Genomic DNA, 21,961 nt, shown 5'->3' with positions numbered 1-21,961 from the left:
GTAAAATAGGTGGTATATGTAAAATATCAGTACAACCTCTTATGGTAAATCTGATTTTTTTCTAAGGTCAGGTGATGTAAAAGCTCTATAGGCCATTACTTAAAGGTTGGAGGAAATTTTCCTTCCATTTCAGCAATATTTACCTTCTAGCTAAAAGCGTAGCAAAGGCAATCACTTTTATCCTACTATTATTAAAACATGAGGACTGTGGTATGATACCAAATATTGAAAATATGGCCTCAGGTACTAAATACATAATCAATGCATCAGAGAAAAATGTAATTAGCTGCCATCCTTTCATTTTGAACAAGCCCAAAACATATGAGGTAGTGTAGCTGGCTCAATATTACATTTGTCACAACTAGTCACAGGCCAGTATAACATTCTGATGGTATGATAACCTTGGATAAAAATATCACGGTTTGCCAGTATTGTGATTACTGCTCTAAAATATATTCTATATAAATGTCTGGGTAAAAGAACTTAAACTTTTCTCCCCTAATGAACATAATATATTTCATTTTTAGAAACATTTCAAATATTCTGGAGCAGCAAACATGCCAGGCTAAATAATTCCAATGCATCATAAACTTCTGCTGTCTTTGTTTCATAAACACAGATTTCTTTATAATTTAAAAAAGCATCTTTGGATATCTTTTCTGAAAGAGATACTGTTGTCCTAAAAAATAAAAATATAAATAAGAAATCTTAGACATACAGTTGAAGTCAGAATTATTAGCCCTCCTGAATTATTATCACCCCTGTTTTTTCCCCTCAATTTCTATTTAATGGAGGGAAGATTGTTTCAGCACATTTCTAAGCATAATAGTTTTTAAAAAAACTATTTCTAATAACTGATTTATTTTATCTTTGCCATGATGACAATAAATAATATTTTACTTGATATTTTTTAAGAAACTTCTATAAAGCTTAAAGTGACATTTAAAGGCTTAACTAGGTTAATAAGGTGAACTAGGCAGGTTAGGGTAATTAGGCAAGTTACTCTATAACGATGGTTTGTTCTGTACACTATCGAAAAAAAAGTTAGCTTAAAAGGGCTAATAATTTTGTCCCAAAAATAGTTTTTAAAAAATTCAAAACTGCTTTTATTCTAGTCGAAATAAAACAAATAAGAATTTTCCAGAAGAAAAAATATTATCAGACATACTGTGAAAATTTCCTTGCTCTTTTAAATACCATTTGGGAAATATAAAATAAATAAATAAATCAATCAAAAGGGGGCTAATAATTCTGACTTCAACTGTACCTTAGGAAGAGTATAGTAGAATATCTTGGAGTTTTAAAACCTTGACTTTTCCAAACCACAGTATACCTTAAAAACAGTTATCGTCCCATGCCTAATCACAATTGGGCTCTATATTTAGTTTTAATTTAGCTAGTTTCACTTTGGTCCAATGTAGTCTCTGTGTACTACTTTAAATTGTATTACTCTATGTTTTAAACAAACTGAAGATGAGTGAATATTATCTAAAACAGATCTTCAGTTCCAGCTCCCGTTTTCTTTTTAATTGCACTAGGGGTTACAATATGATAATTCTAATAGTTTAATAGCATATTTGAGAATTTTGGAAATCACCAAGCGACCCCCCATCTCGTGACCCCCACTTTAGTAACCATTGCAGTAAAGCAAGCACTCTCATATTTTATTGTAGTATTTGAGAAAGTTATTATTAAAGGGATAGTTCACCTTCAAACGAAAATTGGTTCCTTAACCTCATGGATTGAGGTAAAGCTGCTTGTATATTTGCACATTTGGACTTTCTTAATAATATAATTTCAGAAAAGAATTCTTTGGAAATTGTAAGTACTTATATTAGCAGCCAAAAGGCTTTTAAAGTACAACATTGTTCACAGTCAAATAAATAGTTTTAATGCTGTTTTGAAGTCATACTTACATGTGATTTCAAGCCGAATATTCAAAGTACCATGGTACAATATAGGGAACATGCAACACGTTGTCACTGAACGAATGTGCGAATATAAAACCAACTTTAAATCAATACTTTACGGGGTTCTTTACTCTAAGCACATAGGATATTTTAAAGAAAGCTGATAATCTGTAACCGCTGCAGAAAAACTAATACTATCGTTTCAGCTTTCTTCAAAATATCTTCTTTTGTGTTTGAGTGGATAAAGAAAGTCATTAGGGTTGAAACAAGTAAAAGGTGAGTAAAAGATGACAGGATTTTCCTTTAGGGGTGAACTATACATTTAAACACACAAACACTATAGGTGCCTTATTATTATTATTAAAAGCAAAGTTTGTTGATGTAAATATACTGATGGTATGTTGTGTAACTACTTGCGTTTGCACGTTTTAACGTTGTCAGTCTATTTTCAATGACGCGACAGTTTTTCCTAAACATTATCAACTATATTAATACTTACAAACATTCGTTTCAAGCCGTTTGATCTATGTATTCTTCAAGATTCAACGTTTGTGTCATAGTAATACAATCACTGTTGTTGTGTTTGGAGAAATGTGTCCGGGTAGCTACAATGACCGGCGGAAAAACCTCCTACCTTCAGATGTTACTACTGGTTTGTACTCTCCTCTGTAAGTACAGTGATCAATATAAACATGTATAACACATAAACGTGTACAATAGTCATAAAATATCTGTACAATACAATATAATTGTGTATATTGGTTTAAGGTGTTATAAATATATAACACCTGTGTTATATATTTCAACTGGTTTCAACTGTGTGTGTGTGTGTGTATGTATGTATGTATGTATATATATATATATATATATATATATATATATATATATATATATATATATATATATATATATATATATATATATATATATATATATATATATATTGAAACCAGAAGACTACATGCACTGTATAAAAAGGCATAGAACCATTTAAAAGAAGGTCAGATGTTAATTTGACTAAACATTTTCTCTTTTAGGTAGCTAAGTAAGGATTATCAATTTTGTATCTGTTATGCTTAATTGCAGAATATTGAGATATATATTTTTTAAGAAATTGTTATAACTTTTCTTGAAAGTCAACTTTACATACAATAAGATTATTATACCTCTTGAAAAGCTGATATGATGGTGTCAAGGTTTTGAAAGTTTCTGATTGGCTAATTGACAACATTTGAGTTAATTGGAGGCACAACTGTAGTATAGTATTGAAGAAAAACCTCAAACACACTGCTTCCTTGTGTGACAACATGGGAAAATCAACAAGCCAGAATCAACAAAAGATTCCAGTTTGCTAAATTACACTGGGAAAGGACTAATTTTTGGAGACATGTCCTGTGGTCTGATAAAACTAAGATTGTTTGGCCATAATGACCAGTGTTACATTTAGAGGACAAATGGGAAAGCTTACAAGCCTATGAACACCATCCCAACTCTGAAGTATGGGGGCGGCAGCATCATGTTGTGGGGCTGTTTTACTACAGTATGGACTGGTCCACTTTACAGCATAGATGACATCATGAAGAAAGAACATTATGTAGAAATACTGAAGCAACATCTGAAGACATCAGCCAGGAAATTAAAACTTGGCCACAAATGAGTCTTCCAAACAAACCATGACCCTTAGGCATACTTCCAAATTAGTTAAAATGTGCTTTAAGGACAACAGAGTAAATGTTTTGGAGTGGCCAACACAAAGCCCTGATCTCAATCCTACAGAAAATGTGCGGGCAGAGTTGAAAACAGGACAGCCAACAAATCTGACTCATTTACATCAATTCTGTCAGGAGTAATGGGCCAAAATTCCTTCAAGCTATTGTCAGAAGCTTGTGGAAGGATACCCAAAACATTTGACCAAAGTTATACAGTTTAAAAGCAAAGCTAACAAATAACAAGGGAATGTATGTAAACTTTTGACTGTCTAGAAATTAATCAAAAAATCTAAAAAAAAAAAATTCTCTTATTATTCTGGCATTTAGCAAATGTAAATCATCTAGGTAATCCTAACGGACCTAAAATAGTAAAATGATTTACCATCAAACATATTTTTAGAGTGTAAGACACATTACATTTACATTTACATTACAATTTACATTACAACTGTATATATATGGTAAGACATGTTAGAATACAAATTGTGTGGAATTTGGACAATGAAGAGTTGTTTACGTCTTGCTATATATCCAATCCAAAAAGCTTGATTCAATGTTTTTACCTGATTTACAGAAGACTCAAATGTGTGAAACAACAGTTTACAGTGGATTCTTTTTTGCTGCCCATGTATGTTTGTTTCTTTTAAATGGTTTATTTGTTGATTAAATTTGCAGTATTTGTATGTTATTTTTAATTAGAAGATTATTTTACTTTAGTTTTCATTGATATGTTTGTTCCTTTTATTTGGTTTATTGGTTCATTTAAAAAAATATATTTGTTGTAGGCCTTTTGATTTATTTTTAAAAAATGAATTATATTTATTATCTGGTTTTAAAATCTCTGTTCAAACCAACTGTCAAATTCACAATCATTTTGAAGTAGGTTAATCTTTTGGTGAACTGAATTAGTAAGTGTACAGCAAAGTTTGATGTTCATCAAAAAAACGTATCAATAGATAATTTAATAACCTAGCAGCATTTGAAAATTTTAAAGCATAAGACCTCATAAAGTAGCTTTAAAATAAGCTCAGAAAAGCTCGTCAATTTTATCATTAATGGTATTACTTTTACTTTTGTTATCATTATTATTACAGTTCTGACTTGTCCTCCTGTTATCTTTTCATTATCATTATTATAAGTATTAATACCATTATCATTATTAAGGTTGCTGTAGTTGTTGTTGTAATTGTAGTGGTAGTAGTTGTAGTAGTATTAGTAGTAGTAGTTGTAGTAGTATTGATTGTAGTAGTATTGATTGTAATTGTGATTATTGAAGTAGTAGTTCCTGTAGTAGTTGATGTCATTGGTATAGTGGAAGCAGAAGTAGTAAAGGTGTCGTTGAAGCAGTAGTAGTTATTGTAGGTGTAGTTGATGTTGTTGATGTAGATGTTGTAGTAGCAGTGATTGCAGTAGTAGACGTTGTTATATTAGTTGTAGCAGAAGCTGTAGTAGTTGTAGTAGTTTCAGTATTAGTAGACATTATAGTAGTAATAGTCGTGGTTGTGGCTGTAGCAGCAGTACTAGTTGTAATATAACTTTCTGTAGTAGTTGGTGTAGTACTGGTGATTTTTTATCATTGTCAGTTATTACTGTTGTCCTTTCTTTTCTTTTTACTGTCATTATTACAATCATACATTACTAAGCATTGTTGTTACTCTGGTTTCTTTCTGTTTTACTTATATCTGCAATACACGCTTCATTTATTGACTGGTATTGTCCCTTGTGTATGTACTCTGACTTGTCCACCAAGTTATCTTTACATGTGCGCGCGCACACACACACACAACAAAAACAACAACAATATAGTCAGGTACTCGCGCGCGCGTGTACGTGTGCGCGCGCGCGCGAGTACCTGACTATATTGTTGTTGTTTTTGTTGTTATTGATTTATTATGTTTGTTTGTATTTGTATGATGCCAATTTATGTACCTTTTTGCATATTCTAATAAAATAAATAAATAAATAAATAAATAAAGCTCAGACACTTAATCACTGTAATATATGAAAGAAACAGAACACTAAAACCCATGCAGAAGCACACATTTTATATAAAAAAAAAAAGACCAACACAAAAAAAATCAATAAAGAAAAATCTTTTTTTTTTTTATTAACAGGCATTTTCAGATTGTCACACATCAGTAAAGCAGCACAATGCGTTCCACTCTCACACGTCTGGAATGAAAACATTCAAGTTTAACCTGCCTGGCACTGGTCCGAAAATAATCATACAGAGATCAACACCATATGGAGGTATTCAAATCCATCTTTGGATAATTCCCTAGGCAAACTGGTGACATTCCACCACACCTTTACATCTTCAGTGGAGTGAAAAAAACTTATGTAAACGTGCATTAGATCTCCTTTCAATCATCGTGACCAAGTTTTCAATTATATATAAAAAAGGCCCAGGTTTTAAATAAACCAAGCTGACAAGTAAACTTTCAGCCTGAAAAGGCTAATGTACAAAAATACACTCAAATCAGACCTTCAGTTTTATGTTGATACAGTACAAGATTCAAAAATAGCCACCATAGATTTAATGATAAGGCCAGCACCCGTTTATCATGATAAGGCACGATTGCAAACAAGTTAACAGGAAGAGTGCAAGTAGTAGAAGCTCCCAGATAAAAAAAAGAAAAGTTATTTAAATAAATAAAAATAAAAAAACACCATCACCATATAAATACCCCTCTGCTTACAACAGCAGTGGCCGCAAAACCCTCTCCGCCAAACATAATGCTTTATTCACCCTCAAAGAAAGACTAGCCCCCTTTTTGGTTAACTAGCACTTCATTGTGGAACGTGAGCATGTCCAGATATTTAATCAAAAAACAAACAATCGCACACACACAAAACACATGCACACATACAAAAAAAAAAAAAAAAGTGTGTTTAAGAGGCAGCACTTCAAAGATTTGAGGTCTAATTGACTCAAATCTCAGTACATGCATTCTGTAAAACATTTTGGCCCTTTTGGAGTCTATCACACTATGTCCTCGTCCTATCGCAGTTTTCTCCTCCTGAGGTACCCGCCACGCTGGGCCTTGTTCATGCGCAGACCCAGGTTGAGGACCAGGTCGATGGGGGCCAGAATGGTGGTCACCCAGCCCTATGGACACAAAGTTAAGACATTGTTAATCGTGTACATTACAATAATATTGTAAATATAATGTGTAAAAAAAAAAAAAAAAAAGTATTTTTAAAAAAGTAAGTATTCACTGTTTGATGAAGCTTATAAGAATGACCCATGATTTAACTAATGAAAGCAAAGATATTTCACAAACAAAATTTAACATGGTTAAAGTGATATCATACATGCAGGAATGCTGTTTTTTATAATATTAAAGGGCTATTTTACCCTTTTTTTTCAAGATTTAAGATGCATCCTTTGTGTCTGCAGAATGCATCTGTAAAGTTTCAGCTCAAAACACCCATCAGATTATTTATCATACTCAGAATATTGAAAATTTCAGCTTTGGACACAATGTAGCTTTTTTTTTTTGTTGCCTGTGCCTTTAATGCTAGTTCTTCCCGGCCAATGTTTCCACGTGCCTGTCAAAGTGTTCCTCAATCTCCGCCTTGGCTGCGTCAGATAAACAGCACAGTGACAGACAGGGTCGGAGTGGGACTCCTTTTTAGCCCTGGGGTTTCAAGCTGTAGACCGGCCCACCTTAGCTCACGACTGATTATATTAAAATAACATAATTTCCAATTCAGTTTCTAATGACACGATCACGTCTTTTTCAAGAAAACAGCTGCTTTAGAAGTTAAAATGTTCAACAACCCAAACAGTATTATATGTCTTAACAATAAAAATGAAAAAATTAAAATGAATTAAATTAGATAGGCAAGGATCGAACTCGGGTCCTACGGTGTGGTAACGCAACATGCTGACCACTGGACCACAATAGCACTGTTGTAAAAGGTTGTCTATTGATGGCTTAATCTTTTTCTCCCCTTTCTAGATTTCTGATCAATTTATGTCAGATTTATTAATGTAGTGAATCATCTGATTTTCATTGAGGTGTAATATTCATTAATATTAATTATTCGAATTCTTATATTCACTAAGGTGCCGCTGTTTGTGGTCGAATAATAGTTACGTCATCATTAACCTGCAGGCTGCATTCTGCTCATGGGGCTGCGAGAAAATAAATAAAAAGCGCGGAGCTGCGGCAAAATAATGAATTAAAAGAGTGAGACTATGGTCAAATGCATAAATAAATGAAAAAAGTGTGACTGCTGAGAGTGCAAGCAGCTAGGGACACCGGCCCTCACGGCCAAAAAACGGACCGGCCCACCGGGAATTCTCCCGGTCCTCCTGATTAGCCAATCCGAGCCTGGTGACAGACATGTAGGAAGCAGAGCTCATGTGACGTTTTTGTGAAATACTACAGTAAAAGCTTATTTGATGTATTTGTTGTGAAGTTAATTCAAGCCTTTTGATGAGTCACACATGATGTTACAAAGTTCACGCGCACACACAGCAGACACACACAGTGCGCACATTTAACTTTGCATGGCAAATGTGACCGGATACATGTTAATATCCACTGCTGTATGGATATCGGTTATGTTAATGTACAAAATAAATCTGAATCAAGCGTCTTTTCTAATTGTACTGACAAGCGGCTGTGGTAATAAAAATAAAGACGGTAAATTTGGTGTAATACTTTGCAAACATGCACTGTTTTAAAAACGTTTTGAACGTGTAAAACTCATTCATGATCACATTTGATGACGATTGATGATCATAGAGAGCTGAACAGATCTTTTAATCCCACTTGCTTTGTGCATGTCCTGTTTTGTTGATATGATTATATGCGTTACTACAGACACATGTTAATACGCGGCTGTCATACAGTTGGCAGAGAAACGACACTTCCATGTCACGTGGGCCTCAAAATAGGAGGGATTTGGATATCAGGAAATAATTTGTTTTTAGATGTATGGTCTTAATAAAATCACCCTATTTATATCCTATTTATTTCACAGTTCTGTCCAAAAAAAACTTTAAAAAGATGATTTTCAACATAGGTGCCCTTTAAAGTGCACGTGATACTTATTATATTACAGATATCTTGATTCTGATTGACTGGAAGGTGTGCATTAAAAGCACAGGTATTTCCAGACAGTCTTAAAATCAGTTCAAATTAACCGTGCTATATATTTAAGATTGCTTTGCATCTTAAAAACACAACCAAGCCTTAAAAATACACCCTGGAAAAACTATTCTGTGATCGATTAGTTCTGACAGCATACGTTTTAGGTCATAGTTACTTATAAAATTAAGTTAGAACATGATTAACTTGGTTTAATAAGTTATTCAAGCTGTTTTAAGTCAGTTTAACATAAGTTCTAAAGTGGAATCAAATTAACAGTTAGTCCATTGAACTTAAGGCAACCAGGATTTTTTTTCACAGTGTATGAGCACTACCAAATCATGTTTTATTGTAACTTCAGCGGCTAAAGATACTTAAGAAAACAAAAAGAAAAAAAAAAGTGTTAATCTCCTTGGTCAGCCAGTTTTTAACATTGCACGACATGTCAAACCAAATTATGCTTTCATGGCTTCTGTTTTAGTCATGAGGAATTAAACTTTGGTGATTGGTGTCAGTAAAAATCTTGAGCGAAAAACATGCATAATTTCATTAAAATTAAAGAGTCCCCCCCCCCAAAAAAAAAAATAGTCAGAAACACTCAATCACTATAGTAAAAGTATGCCCAAGAATCGGAAGCGTTGGGAATATTTAGCCTGTCGTACCATGACGGCGTGAGGGAAATAGCCGTTGGTCTGGTCCTGCAGTCCCACAGTGTTCAGTTCAGCAGCTACATAGCGCTCGGGGGTGGGCTTGTCCAGAGTGGGCTTCCTGATCTTGGTCATCTTAGTAGCCACAAAGAAAGGCAATACACTCTGTGAACAGAGAGATTTGGTGTTATTGGTTAAGAGCACATGCAGCGCTTTGGTTTAAACTGGCAAATGTTTTTTTTTTTTTTTTTTTTTCCCAGCATTTAGCATCCTCAGCTGTAAATTGTTGTTTTCATATGCATTTGCTTGTTTTTTTTTGTTTAATGCCACATCAGCAACTCGTGGCTATTTTATAGCAAGATCAATTTAGATCAAACAAAATACATTAAAACAACAACAACTTTTTAAAGAGACCATATTAAAAAAAAAAAAAAAAAAAAAAAAAAAACTTCAAATTTACTTTAAATATATGCACTTAAACGTTTGGGTTTGGTAACATTTGTAGTGACTAACAGTTTTATTGATTGAGCAAAATAGAGAACAGAATACAGCATTAAACTTTTACCCTGTTAACAAACTTAAACTAGCCATGGACTCTAGCATTGCACTCACAACTTGGTTATAATCAAATACGATTAAAACCTTTGATATACAAAAAAATCAGAAAATGAAAAAAAAAAAACTAAAATGACAAAAACCAATGTGTAACAAATAAATCCAGTTTTTATAAACTTGGTAAAATTTTATTAATTATTTTGAAGGTTCTTTTAGTCACCAAAGCTGCAATTAAAAATAGTGACATTGTGAAATCAACTTATAAAATAACATTTGTAATTAATAAATATTTTATAATAATATATTAATAATGTAATCCAGTGCAGAATTTTCAGTAGCCATTACTATATTCTCAAAAATATATTCGGGCCTAAACTAAGATCGATGTGTTTGAACCACAATTAAACACCATTTTAGCAAAGCAATAAGTACACTTTAGACCAGCGGATCTCAAACTTTTTTCGTCAAGTACCACCTCAGAAAAAAAATTCTCTCTCCTATAGGACCACCATGATCAGCAGTATTGAAGTACAGTAGCGTAGTTGGCCTAATTAAGCAGCTCCAGCTCTGCACAGCTCAAAAACCAGGCAGATTAATTCCTATTATTAATAATTTATTTATTATTAATTTATTATTGTCAGCCACAATTAAACCTTATAAATTAACACTGCACTGTGCTTACAGGTAAAAAACAAACAAACAAAATAAAAATGTCAGGGTTTTATTTAGTTTAATGTGCTTTTAAAAGTTAATTAAAAATGGTAGACCATCGTTTTAAAAAAAAAAAAAAAAAAAAAAAAAAACTCCTGTAAAGTATTAACAGACAGTAGCCTATTGATCAAAACCAGAAAATCTTGCTTGGACCTCAAAAATATAGGCTAAATGTCATAATATTCATATATAAATATAAATATAAATCAGTTGTGATGATTTTTGGAATATATATTGCATGTATATACAGCATGACATATTTGATTCCTCCGCGTACCACTAGAAGGAAGCCCACGTACCACATTAAGAACCACTGCTTTAGACAATCATACATTCATTCATTTTAATCGAACACATTACATTTGATATTAGTTATTCCACAGATATGAAGTCTCATTTAAATTCTACATTTAACTACTTACACAATGACCAAATGTATGTAGTTTCCCACGACTACAAATGCATTTAGCAAATGACACAAGTCGATATAAAAAAAAAAATCCTTATAGACAATAGATTTTTGAAGTTCTAACAAACTTAATAGGGATGAAATAGAATAAAAAGCCATACTTAAAAAAAAAAAAAAAAAAAAAAAAAAAAAAAAGGCTCCTAACAAATTAATTCCCTACAATTTCCATTGCTTCACTATGCTACGTTCCTCAAAATCGGGGTTTAAATAGCATTAAATGATGTCTCTCTAACCTGGATGATGATCCCTTTGCACTTGTACTCTGTTTGAAGTCCTCGTGAGAAGAAGTCCACAAAAGCCTGTTAAAAGATGACAGGAAAACAATACATATTCACTTGTTGAGCCTGGTTGGTACTGAGTTTAGTAACAATTTTTACACTATATACATAAATACAATCAAATATTGACCAATTTAAATACAGGGTCAAAAACTAGCATTTTGCTACAACTGTCAATAGCTAGTGACTTTAAAAATATTTCTGGCATGCCAAAATTACAATTATTGATTTATTAATAACAACAACAACAACAACAACAACAACAACAACCACGTCTATATTTAAATTATATAAAGTTTTAAATAAATAAAATGAAAAGATCACTATATACTAAAATATAACAGTAATGGTTTTGATGGTACTGATGAAATTTAGCAATTAGGATGATCTACTCATGTGAACGATCTCAGTGCTGTGAATCAGATTGTACTTATACAGTTAAATTAGCCAGTTTTTGCAATTCAATATATTTTAACACCATTGTAAAGATGGCTAATTCTCTCCATAATATCAGACCCTGAGAACACTTATGGAATTCCACGAGGCCAGACCACAAGAATTGTCAGGGACTAAAACGAAAAACTCCAATCTGAGAAGATGATCGCCAAAGAAACCAGTTGTTCAACCATCTCAGTCATGCAGCTTGAGCCCCTCGACTTTACCTTCTCCAACAGAGCAGCTCACTCACATTCCACACAGTACAAGTTTTTAATAAGGGTGCATATTGTGGATCTATATTCATGTTTGGTACCATTTTAAATGTCTTTGTGTGATTGGTAAAGTGGTCCCAATTTTACTTCTTGCTGATCTGAGTTTTGGCTTTAGTAAGATCTTTGAAGGGAAAATGGTCTTTATATCAAATCATGACCAGACAAGAGTCTTTGTGAAGCTTTTGTTGCCTTGAGTTTATGATGGTTTGTTGTGATTTGAGTAATTGATGTTGTACATTTCTAAATTGGCTCATTTTTGTTTAATTTTGTGAATTGGCATGGGAACTCTGCCTGACAAAATAATTTAACATTTATGTTTAATTGTAATATCTCCTGAAATCAGTGCAACTAGTAGATTGTTTAGGTTGATGTTTCCGCAGCCTATGACCAGGATTACTCATACATTTAGGCTCAATGGATGGAGCATAGGCACAGCATTGGAGACCTGTTGATTTCTGACAATCGGATGGATGGATGGATGGATGGATGAAGCATCAGATTGTACTTATACAGTTAAATTAGCCAGTTTTTGCAATTCAATATATTTTAACATCATTGTAAAGATGGCTAAGTCTCTCCATAATATCAGACCCTGAGAACACTTATGGAATTCCACGCGGCGACACCACGAGAATTGTCAGGGACTACAACGAAAAACTCTAATCTAAGAAGAAGATTGGCAAGGAAACCAGTTGTTCAAACATCTCAGTCATGCAGCTTAAACCCCTCGACTTTACCTTCTCCAACAGAGAAGCAAGCATGGGGTGGCCTAATATTACTTGCTGGAATTTACTGTAGTTATATCCTCAATCTAATAACCAGAACTAGCGAGGTTGTGTCCGTGAGCAGGTGCAACCGACCAGAATACCCACTCTCAGCGACTTCAGGTAAACGATGAACCATTAAATGAAAGGATGAATTCCTCATGTATGAATTTGATCAGTTCCTTATTAGGAACTCATTTGAACTTTTAATGATCACTTGAAATGGGAGTCGGATTAAATTCAGAGCTGGAAACAAATAAAAATATTCATTTTCAGATATGCTGGAAAAGGGTTGCACACATTTAACCTTCACCCATGCTGTTAGAACTGTCATTGGACTGATAGATGGACTCTTACACCATAAAGCATTCTGGGACAATGTTAGAATTGGCGACCGGATGTTTACTTCCAGTTGGTACTAGGGGTCCGTTCTTCGTACCTCGCTTAAATGATCTAAGATGATTTGGCAGATCCTGGATCTTTTAATCTTGATAACTGATCTCTCGCTTATTTGGTTCTTCAAACAAGTTCGCGAATCAGATTAGAATGTCTGGATGAACTGATCTGAGATCACTGCGTGTGTTGTTAAGGACAGATCTATCGATCCTCGAAATCATGATCAGCAATGCAACGATTGGCTGACGGCACAGCAGCGTAATGACATCATCTGATTAATATTCAATTATCCATGTGAGCAAAATTACATCAAATTAGCAGTAAATGGCTTGTTAAATATGACACGCAGTAACTTGACATTTGTTGTGAGCTGCAGGCTTTACACTTTCATTTGTCAAGACAAGAGTATTCATCATGTATTTCAATGCAAATCAATGTATTTAGTTCTACATTTAGAAAAGATTTTCTTTATTATAGTACAGTTTTTTAATCGGTGTATAAAGAATAACTGGTTGTTTCCAAAAGCATTTTGATATTGGTAAAGGCGTCTGCAACTTTTGTGAAGCATCAAATCACTGGCATATTAACTGTCAAAACATGTTTATGACTGCATAAATGTATTATTGCTTTTAAAAAAAAGTCACATATTGTGCATTTCTATTATACACAATTTGTACTAAAGCGATCTAAAAAGTTCATATCAATAAGTTTTCTCTTTGCACCACCAGGTGGCAGTCTTTGCACTTTCATTTCGAGGGTGCAGATTGCATACGTTTTATTAATATGTAAAACTTTATTTATTTTATTAATGACTATAACTTTATATATATAGTTAAAAACTACTATTTTCCCAAGTGTATATAACTTTTACTGTAAGAAAATATCAGAACTCGGTACATACTTTCTGTATTATCTTTGCTTGAACTGAGCCGATCTAATCCTGTTTATATGATTTGAACCTGCTCCCAATCAGGTTTGACCTAGCAGATCTGTTGCCATGACAACAACTCTCGGATCAGCTTTGAAGAACGAAACGATCCTGGATCGTGTCAAATCGTCAATATCCAAATCCAGCTAACTGAGTAATCCACGTACGAAGAACGGACCCTTGGTCAGTGTTCATTTTAAGCCCTGATTGTAAACAAAATGTTTCTATGAAGGCAACGGAGTGGCGCAGTATTTAGTGCTGTAGCCTCACAGCAAGAAGGTCACTGGTTCGAGCCTAGGCTGGGTCAGTTGGCGTTTCTGTGTGGAGTTTGCATGTTCTCCCTGTGTTCGTGTGGGTTTCCTCCGGGTGCTCCGGTTTCCCCCACAAGTCCGAAGATATGCCGTACGGGTGAATTGGGTAGGCTAAATTGTCTGTAGTGTATGAGTGTGTGTGGATGTTTCCCATAAGGGCATCCGCAACGTGCTGGATAAGTTGGCGGTTCATTCCGCTGTGGCGACCCCAGATTAATAAAGGGACTAAGCCGAAAAGAAAATTAATGTTTCTATGAACATTTATAGCCTCTTATTTTTCCGGTGGTGAAGTTACTTGCCTTAGTGGAGGAGTAGATGGTCAGCAGTGGGACTGGGAACATGCCACTGGCAGAGGAGATGTTGAGGATGACACCTTTAGCTCTGAAACAAACACACAAACTTAATTTCAACTGCTCTTATAGACATATGAAATAAACATCAAACATGATGTGTTTGAAACCTAACAACCCCGTCACCCACTGTACTCCACTTCAGTACTTATTAAATGAAATATAAAAACAGTCTATTGATGGTCTCCATGCGTGTTGCCATGCAGCCGCAGTAAAGTGCAGAGGGTTGGACCTATTTGTACAAAAATTTGCCCGGCTTCCTTATTGGCCGCATATGTTGCACATGACCCAGAAGCAGCCAATGAAATCTCTACACTGTTGCTTTTCAATTTCACACAAAGAGTATGGGGAAAACAGGAGGGGGACACACTCGGGAGGAAAAAGAAAGCTGTGCTGAATTTCCTTTTAGTCATATAAGGGATTCCAGACACATGCTGGAAAGGGGTTTTGTTATTAGTTTCTGGACTTACCTTGCCTCCATTCTGGGCAGCACCAGACGAGTCATCTAGCAGAAGAAAAAACAAGATAGATAGGTGTCAGACAGATTCATAAGCTCTGAAATGACCTCTAAATCAAATACATACATATGAAAAAAAAAATGAATCAGATAAAAATGAATCAAATAAATAAAACTAATATACTAGTCCTGTATGAGAGGGAGAGGGAGAGAGAGAGAGAATATGCGTGGGTGGTGAACACGGGGAGCGTTGGTGGAGATCAGCAAAACAGAGAGAGAGAGAACAGGTACAGCAGTAGGAAGAGTACATCAAACATCACATTGCGGTACCTTTACATATATTTTTCAATCGAAAATCGTACAAAAAAAATAAATAAATGAATAAAAAAAATTACGATTTCTGAAATAGTTCAGCAGCCCAATATGTCAATTTGGTTTACTTACTTGGCACACTGAGGTGATGTTGACGTTGATCATAGTGGTGATGAACTGCAAATGAATGTGTGAATATTGCTTTAGGTAATGTGGGAACCAATATTTTAACCTTTTTTTTTTCTTAGAGGTTACTCACGTTTTCCAAATCAGGGATGTGGAGGAAGAATTCGGGGTATGAATAAGAGATTCCAACATTGTTAACTAAAAATTAAAAGAGGAAAAATGAAAAATCAGGTGCGTTCAAGTACAAAACAAATAGAGGGTCTGAAATAAACATGTTCTAAGAATAACCACTAGGTGGTGGCAAAGCATTAGGAATAAGATGTGAGCGCCAAACATGCAAAAAATTAATAATAAATCACGATTTCAGGTTAAAAAGGAAAATAAATAGAGACAGATGAGACCAACCAAATAAAAGGTTTCACATCAACACTGGCTGTGAATCTTGAATGAAAGATGCATGCATATTTGCCTTTAGAGAACATTGAGGGGTTTGATTTAATTGAACCCTTTAACTGCCCCATCAGGAAAAACTTAATTTTAGATTTTATTACTAACTTCTAATGTCACTAGTCAACACACTCAATGCTTTTCTTCAACACATCCCATCATTTCTAAAATATTAACATCGACCAAATGGTATGTAATACCATGGTAAAAGTAGTGAAATTAATACTATGCAAACAAGAAAAACATGAAGAGCAAGACCAATTTATATTTAAAAAAAAAAAATCAAAATAAAAAGACACTCAACACTAAATCAAAATAAAATATATATTTTTTAAGTTTGCAACAAAATATTTCAGATTCTCATTTAACACATTCTTTCTTTTTTTTATTTTATTTTTTTTTACAATAAAACAAAAATCAAGTGAAGTTGTGCAACAGGATTGTTTGTTTATTTTTTTGGGAAACTAACAATGCCGTGTGTGTAAACCATTATATAAAATAACTAACAATCATTATTTAAAACAGTCAAAATATGGTCAAACATTCGGTAGAGCAGGCAGTAAAAGGGATAGTTTACCCCAAATTTTTTTTTTTAAATTACCATTTAACTCCAAGGCGTTTCTTTTTTTCTGTTAGACTCTAATGAAGATATTTTTAAAGAAAACTGAAAACCTGCAACCACGGTCTTCCGTAATGCAAAACACAACTACCATTGAAAGTCAATGGTTACTGATTTTCAGCTCTCATTAAAATATCGTCATTAATGTTCAACAAAACAAAGAAACTTAAACAGTTAAAAAGTAATGGGTGAGTAAATGACAATTTATTTTTTTATATGAAATATGCTCTTCAGGTCCAAGAGGTTACGTGACTTACCAAGAATTCCAATCTCAAGTCCAGCAAGACCCTTTTCGATTTTAGGATAGACATCAATTTGACTGAAGTCCACCGCAATGGTTTTGGTTTCCACTTTATATGTGCTTTCTGCAATTACAGAAAAAATAAAATAAAGTTACACAGATGCAAGGACAAAAAAATAAAATAAAATAAATAAATAAAAATAAAACTGCTGTAACAGTGTTTGCGACCTAATATTGGCATTGGAGAAGTCAGTCTAAGATCAGGCATCCCTGCTATGGCTGCTGTTCTAAAAATAACTTCTCTGGGACTTTGCCCATTGCACCAAAACACAGATTTCTGACCTGCAGGAGGCGCTGTGTACACAAAAAAAAAGCCAGTCGGAGGAACTTCCTACATCTCCCCCTCCCCTCCTCAGCTTGTTTGAGGTGCCTGCAGCAATTAGAATTTATTGTCCAAAGGCTCATTTGTCTAAACACTGTTCCAGTGAGTTATGAGAGGAAAATTCCTCTCAGGTCTTGCAGCAAGTGTGTGTGTGTGTGTTTTTGTCAATCGAATGGTTATTTTAAGCTCTCATAAATAAGCTTCAAAAGTTCTTCATTTTTGTCCAGGGGGCTTACGGGATACTGCTCTCTGTGACTTCTAATGTGGGGTGATCGATGCAAATGTAAGGTTTGAGAACTGGTTTCCGCAAATGACATCCTAGTTTGTGACATTCATCGCCATAACCTCCTCCCCGTTCTGTGTTGGCAGCACAACTGTGGTACTGGAAGATTGGTGGGGTTTTTCCCCCTCCCCATCTAATCTCAACAGTTATGTGCCAACATTAAAGACGGGTAACAGTTCAGAATAACTCTTTGTAGTATAAAAACCTCACCAAATATTTGATAAATGATTCCTGACAAGGAATAAGAGCTTATAGGATGCTTATCAGAGCTGATCGTAGGGTGTTTACCTAATTTTTTACAGAAAAAGCATCAATGCACAACGCCCTTAACCTCTTCCCTTACCCTTCCTCAGGTCGAATCAGTGTTATAAACCCTGATTAACAATATCACAACCTTTCACACTTGTAATGTGCAATTTAAAGACTAAAATAAAACAACAACACCCTAAGTGTACCCTAAATCTACTATAGTATAGATGCAAAAATATATCTGCACAACAGCGTAAAAAAAAATACACAAATTATTTTATATATTATGATGTTTAATTATTATATTACATTATAATTGTACATCTGTATACGACTTGTAGATTGCTTTTATCCCAAAAACCTTAAATAAACAGCAAAAAAAAAAAAAAAAAAAAAAGTATGCAAAAACTTGTCAGTCACATCCGAATCATCTAAACCAGTGGTTCTCAAACTTTTTTCATCATCAAGTACCACCTCAGAAAAAAAATTGTCTCTCCAAGTACCACCAAAATTAGCAGTATTGAATTACAGTAGTGTAGTAGGCCCAGTAAAGCAGCTACAACTCTGCACAGTTAAAAAAAACATGGCAGTTTACCTCAGAAATATAGGCTTTATGTCATATATAGCATATTATATACATCATTTTTGATAAATTTTGAAATATATGTAGCATGTACATGACATATGTCATTCCTCTGCGTACCACTAGAAGGAAGCCCGCGTACCACTAGTGGTACATGTACCACAGTTTGAGAACCACTGATCTAAACAGTAAATACTTTGCCACAGAGCACTTTGGAGATCAGTGTCAAAAGTCAGCCTGGAGGACGTCTGTGCAACATCTGTGCACCAAGTAATTCACATTTACTGGAACAGGGATGGCAAACAGCACTTCAGCCTTATTCAGAGAAGTTTCGTATGTGACCCCCAGAGCTCAGCGTGGACCTTTGACTGTGCACTCCTGCCAAGCTGCATCAGCTCTCCACCCAGTCAGTGAACCAGCCCCTCCTACCACCACCACCACCCCCGCCTCTCAGGCCAGGGCTAAAAATAGGCCCCGTTTCATTAACATCAGGAAGACTGTCTGTCATTCACAGAGATGAGCACTGCAGTTTGCTAAAACACACACATATACAGATGGCCGAGCACTGACCGAGAGACTTTGCCACGTCGTCAAGCTTCTCCTGGGAACGGCTGATGAGCATCATGGAGAATCCTCGTCGAGCAAGCTGAGAGATAGAGGAGCATTTAAAATCTCATTTATGACAGAAAGACACTTTAGAAAAGCATTTGTGGAAATCAAACTTCTTTAGTTATTTTCATGGCAAAATCCAAGGTTGAGTTCCTAAAACCGAAATGGGACACTGAGCTCTAAAAATCCTTTACAACTGTATCAACAGATTAACACTAAAGCTTAGAAGTACAAACAGAAACGGTAAAATATTTAACTGACAACGTTTAAAGTCTAAAATCATTGGCACGCTTCTTAAGTTAAAGTGTCCAACCTAAAAACTTCAAGTAAACTAGAACTCGACTTAGGGTGCACTCTCACTAGGCACAGTTGCCTTGAAGATGCGGTTGTCCCCTCTTCCCCGGCGCATCTCACACTGCATCTTTACCTTTCGAACCCAAGCACACTTACAGTATGTCATCGATGATGTGACCGTTCCGTTTAACAGGAAGAGAAGTGCTCTCGCTTAGCACATTAGACATTTCTTTAGTTATATTCTTTTGGTCATTTGGGATGCCGTGACACGCAGACAAATGTAATATTATATATTAATATTGCTAAACAGATCGACAACTTTCATGCTTGTATAGTATCATAAAAGTCCTTGTGCTGCAGGTATTAAGCCACCTTTCCACTGCACACGATATTTGGACACGACTGTCGGAATACGCCCCCTTGTGGCAGTCGCACAGACTTTTCAGTTCTGACGTGCACCATGGGAGAGAAGCTGTTCTCGTAGTGTCTGAAATAAAGGAGTGCAAAAGCAATTCTCTGTGGTTGAATGAATGAATGAATGAATGAATGAATACTAGAAACTTAGACTGCTAAAAATATTGGAGGGAATGTGGAGACAACATAAAACATTATATTTGTATTACTTTATTACTTACGTTTATGAGCAGAAATGTTTAAGACTTTTTCTGATTAAAAGAATAACCAAATAAAGTCGTATTTCTCATCTCACGCACACGGACCTGCTTGGACAACACTGGAATACATCACATCCGGTCCGCCGGTCGCATAAATAGCAAATATTTTTAATGGATCCGCAGCTCAATTCGGATCCGAATTTTCCGCATACGGAGATGATCGAAACTCCACGCAGCTCCCGGACTACTCTCCATTGGAAATGAATGACTTCCGGTCTGTCGCTTGTCGTTTGTCTCGTGCAGTGGAAAGGAGGCTTTAGGACGTTTGCTGAAGGTGGCAGCTGATGTAAAACGAGGGGTTTGCATCTTTAATAAACTATGACAGTTTGCGGTTATTGAAAAGAAAGAATTACTAATAACGCAGCATAAACACAGTCCATTAAAAGTGACATCGCGTCTCACAATGCAAGTGTACTGCGCCAAAAAGCCCAACTGAACCATGATCTGCCACACCTCTTCCAACCCTGAACTAAACTGCTCCTGGATTTGGAGCACTCACACTTGTCAAAAAAAAAAACGGGAAACACACCCAGGCGTGATGGATGCATTAGAAGTGCGCTGCATCATCGCGGCACGACAAAGGCAGTCTCATTTTAGAACAAAAAATAAAATAAAAAGAAGGCCCCTTTAAACGCAGCCTCAAAATGCATCCTTCGTTTCCCAGATAATGAAGGACTCAACCGGTGGATCCTTTGCGGCCTTGAACATCCCAAGATTCATTGCGCGCTGATAACGGCAGGACGCTTTTAAAAGAAAACTTTGAATTAAAAGTATAAATTTATTTTGCTTGGCTATCGAAACATGTTTAAAACAAAAAGAGTATGCCATGTCTTACTAAAGAGGGATTTTATAGACAGTTTATGTGTACATGTATGGATTAACCTCTTAAGGCCCAAGGTGTTTCCATGCATTTTTTATTTCTCTTTGATATTTGGGACCTAATTACAACAAAAACCTATTTATCATCTTTTGATTTGATGCACTTTTAGAGAAAAATGATGTCCATATTTGTGGAGTCATGGTCCGAATATACATAACATTTTCCTGACTGTTTTTTAATGCAGATTTACATCAGACTATCAGAGAGTAAAAACAACTTTTCCCCCCATTTTAGACAGTTAAAAATACATTGGGACATTTTATTTGCTGCAAAACAGTTGCAGGATGACACTGTATGTCTGTAAGAAAATATAAAACATTCCAAGTATTTTAAATAGCCACTTAAGAGCTACAATTTGTTGTCCACGTATGTGGCCACCAACATCCCATTCACAAGGGGATTCAGCGTCAATGTTAGACAGAGGATGTGTCTGAAGTTGGGGCTGGCGCGATCGTCATAGCAGCATCAGCCAATTAAATTAGTCAGCAATAGGCCACTGTCTGAGCTGATGCATTTGCATACTGATTGGCTGTCCTTCGAATTGGGGTGATCTGATTGGCCGTCCGTGCTTCGAAGGATGCAGCCTTCGAAATGAGAAACAGCTATTGGCTTAGCCAATGGCATGAGATTAGGGGTGGGGCTAATAGTTTAACAAAAGATTAAAGAAAATAATATTTGAGCAGAAGTCAATAAATACGTTATCTGTCTGAAATTGCATGCTCATAATTGCATAATAATAATAATAATAATAATAATAATAATAATAATAATATGCGATCATAGCATGTCTGAATTCATACTATTCAAAACAAACAGTAGGCGAGAAGTACCCTGATGATCTACTACTTCTGAAGAGATTCTGTTGGGTGCATCCAAATGGACACTTTCCTATCCCATGAGGCCACGTGAGAGAGTTTATGAATGGAGTGAAGTGACGCAACTGATGCATAGGTGATAATGATTAA

General features: G+C 35.1%; 2 protein-coding genes across 7 annotated transcripts in view; both read right to left on the bottom strand.

Annotated features, from left to right (window-relative positions):
* Positions 1–2,555, bottom strand: part of alkbh3 (alkB homolog 3, alpha-ketoglutarate dependent dioxygenase) — a 66,236-nt gene extending 63,681 nt beyond the window's left edge. For 5 of the 6 annotated variants that reach the window (XR_012399997.1, XM_009298107.5, XM_005163144.6 and 2 more), the window contains exon 1: positions 2,410–2,555. The gene's annotated coding sequence lies outside the window, so the exon portion shown is untranslated. The remainder of the gene's footprint in view (positions 1–2,409) is intronic. The other variant, NM_001003511.2, reaches the window with a different exon arrangement.
* Positions 2,556–5,701: 3,146 nt separating this feature from the next.
* Positions 5,702–21,961, bottom strand: part of hsd17b12a (hydroxysteroid (17-beta) dehydrogenase 12a) — a 34,508-nt gene continuing 18,248 nt past the window's right edge. The window contains 9 exon segments of the mRNA NM_200881.1: positions 5,702–6,728; positions 9,384–9,533; positions 11,337–11,402; positions 14,790–14,871; positions 15,311–15,345; positions 15,742–15,786; positions 15,869–15,933; positions 17,059–17,166; positions 19,110–19,185. Coding sequence (NP_957175.1) covers positions 6,621–6,728; positions 9,384–9,533; positions 11,337–11,402; positions 14,790–14,871; positions 15,311–15,345; positions 15,742–15,786; positions 15,869–15,933; positions 17,059–17,166; positions 19,110–19,185 — 735 coding nt within the window. The 3' untranslated portion in view covers positions 5,702–6,620.

The sequence above is a fragment of the Danio rerio genome, chromosome 25 (assembly GCF_049306965.1).
Source record: "Danio rerio strain Tuebingen ecotype United States chromosome 25, GRCz12tu, whole genome shotgun sequence".
NCBI classification, from domain to species: domain Eukaryota; kingdom Metazoa; phylum Chordata; class Actinopteri; order Cypriniformes; family Danionidae; genus Danio; species Danio rerio.
Note: the sequence above shows the minus strand (reverse complement) of the source record. Positions and strands in the feature narration are given on the sequence as shown.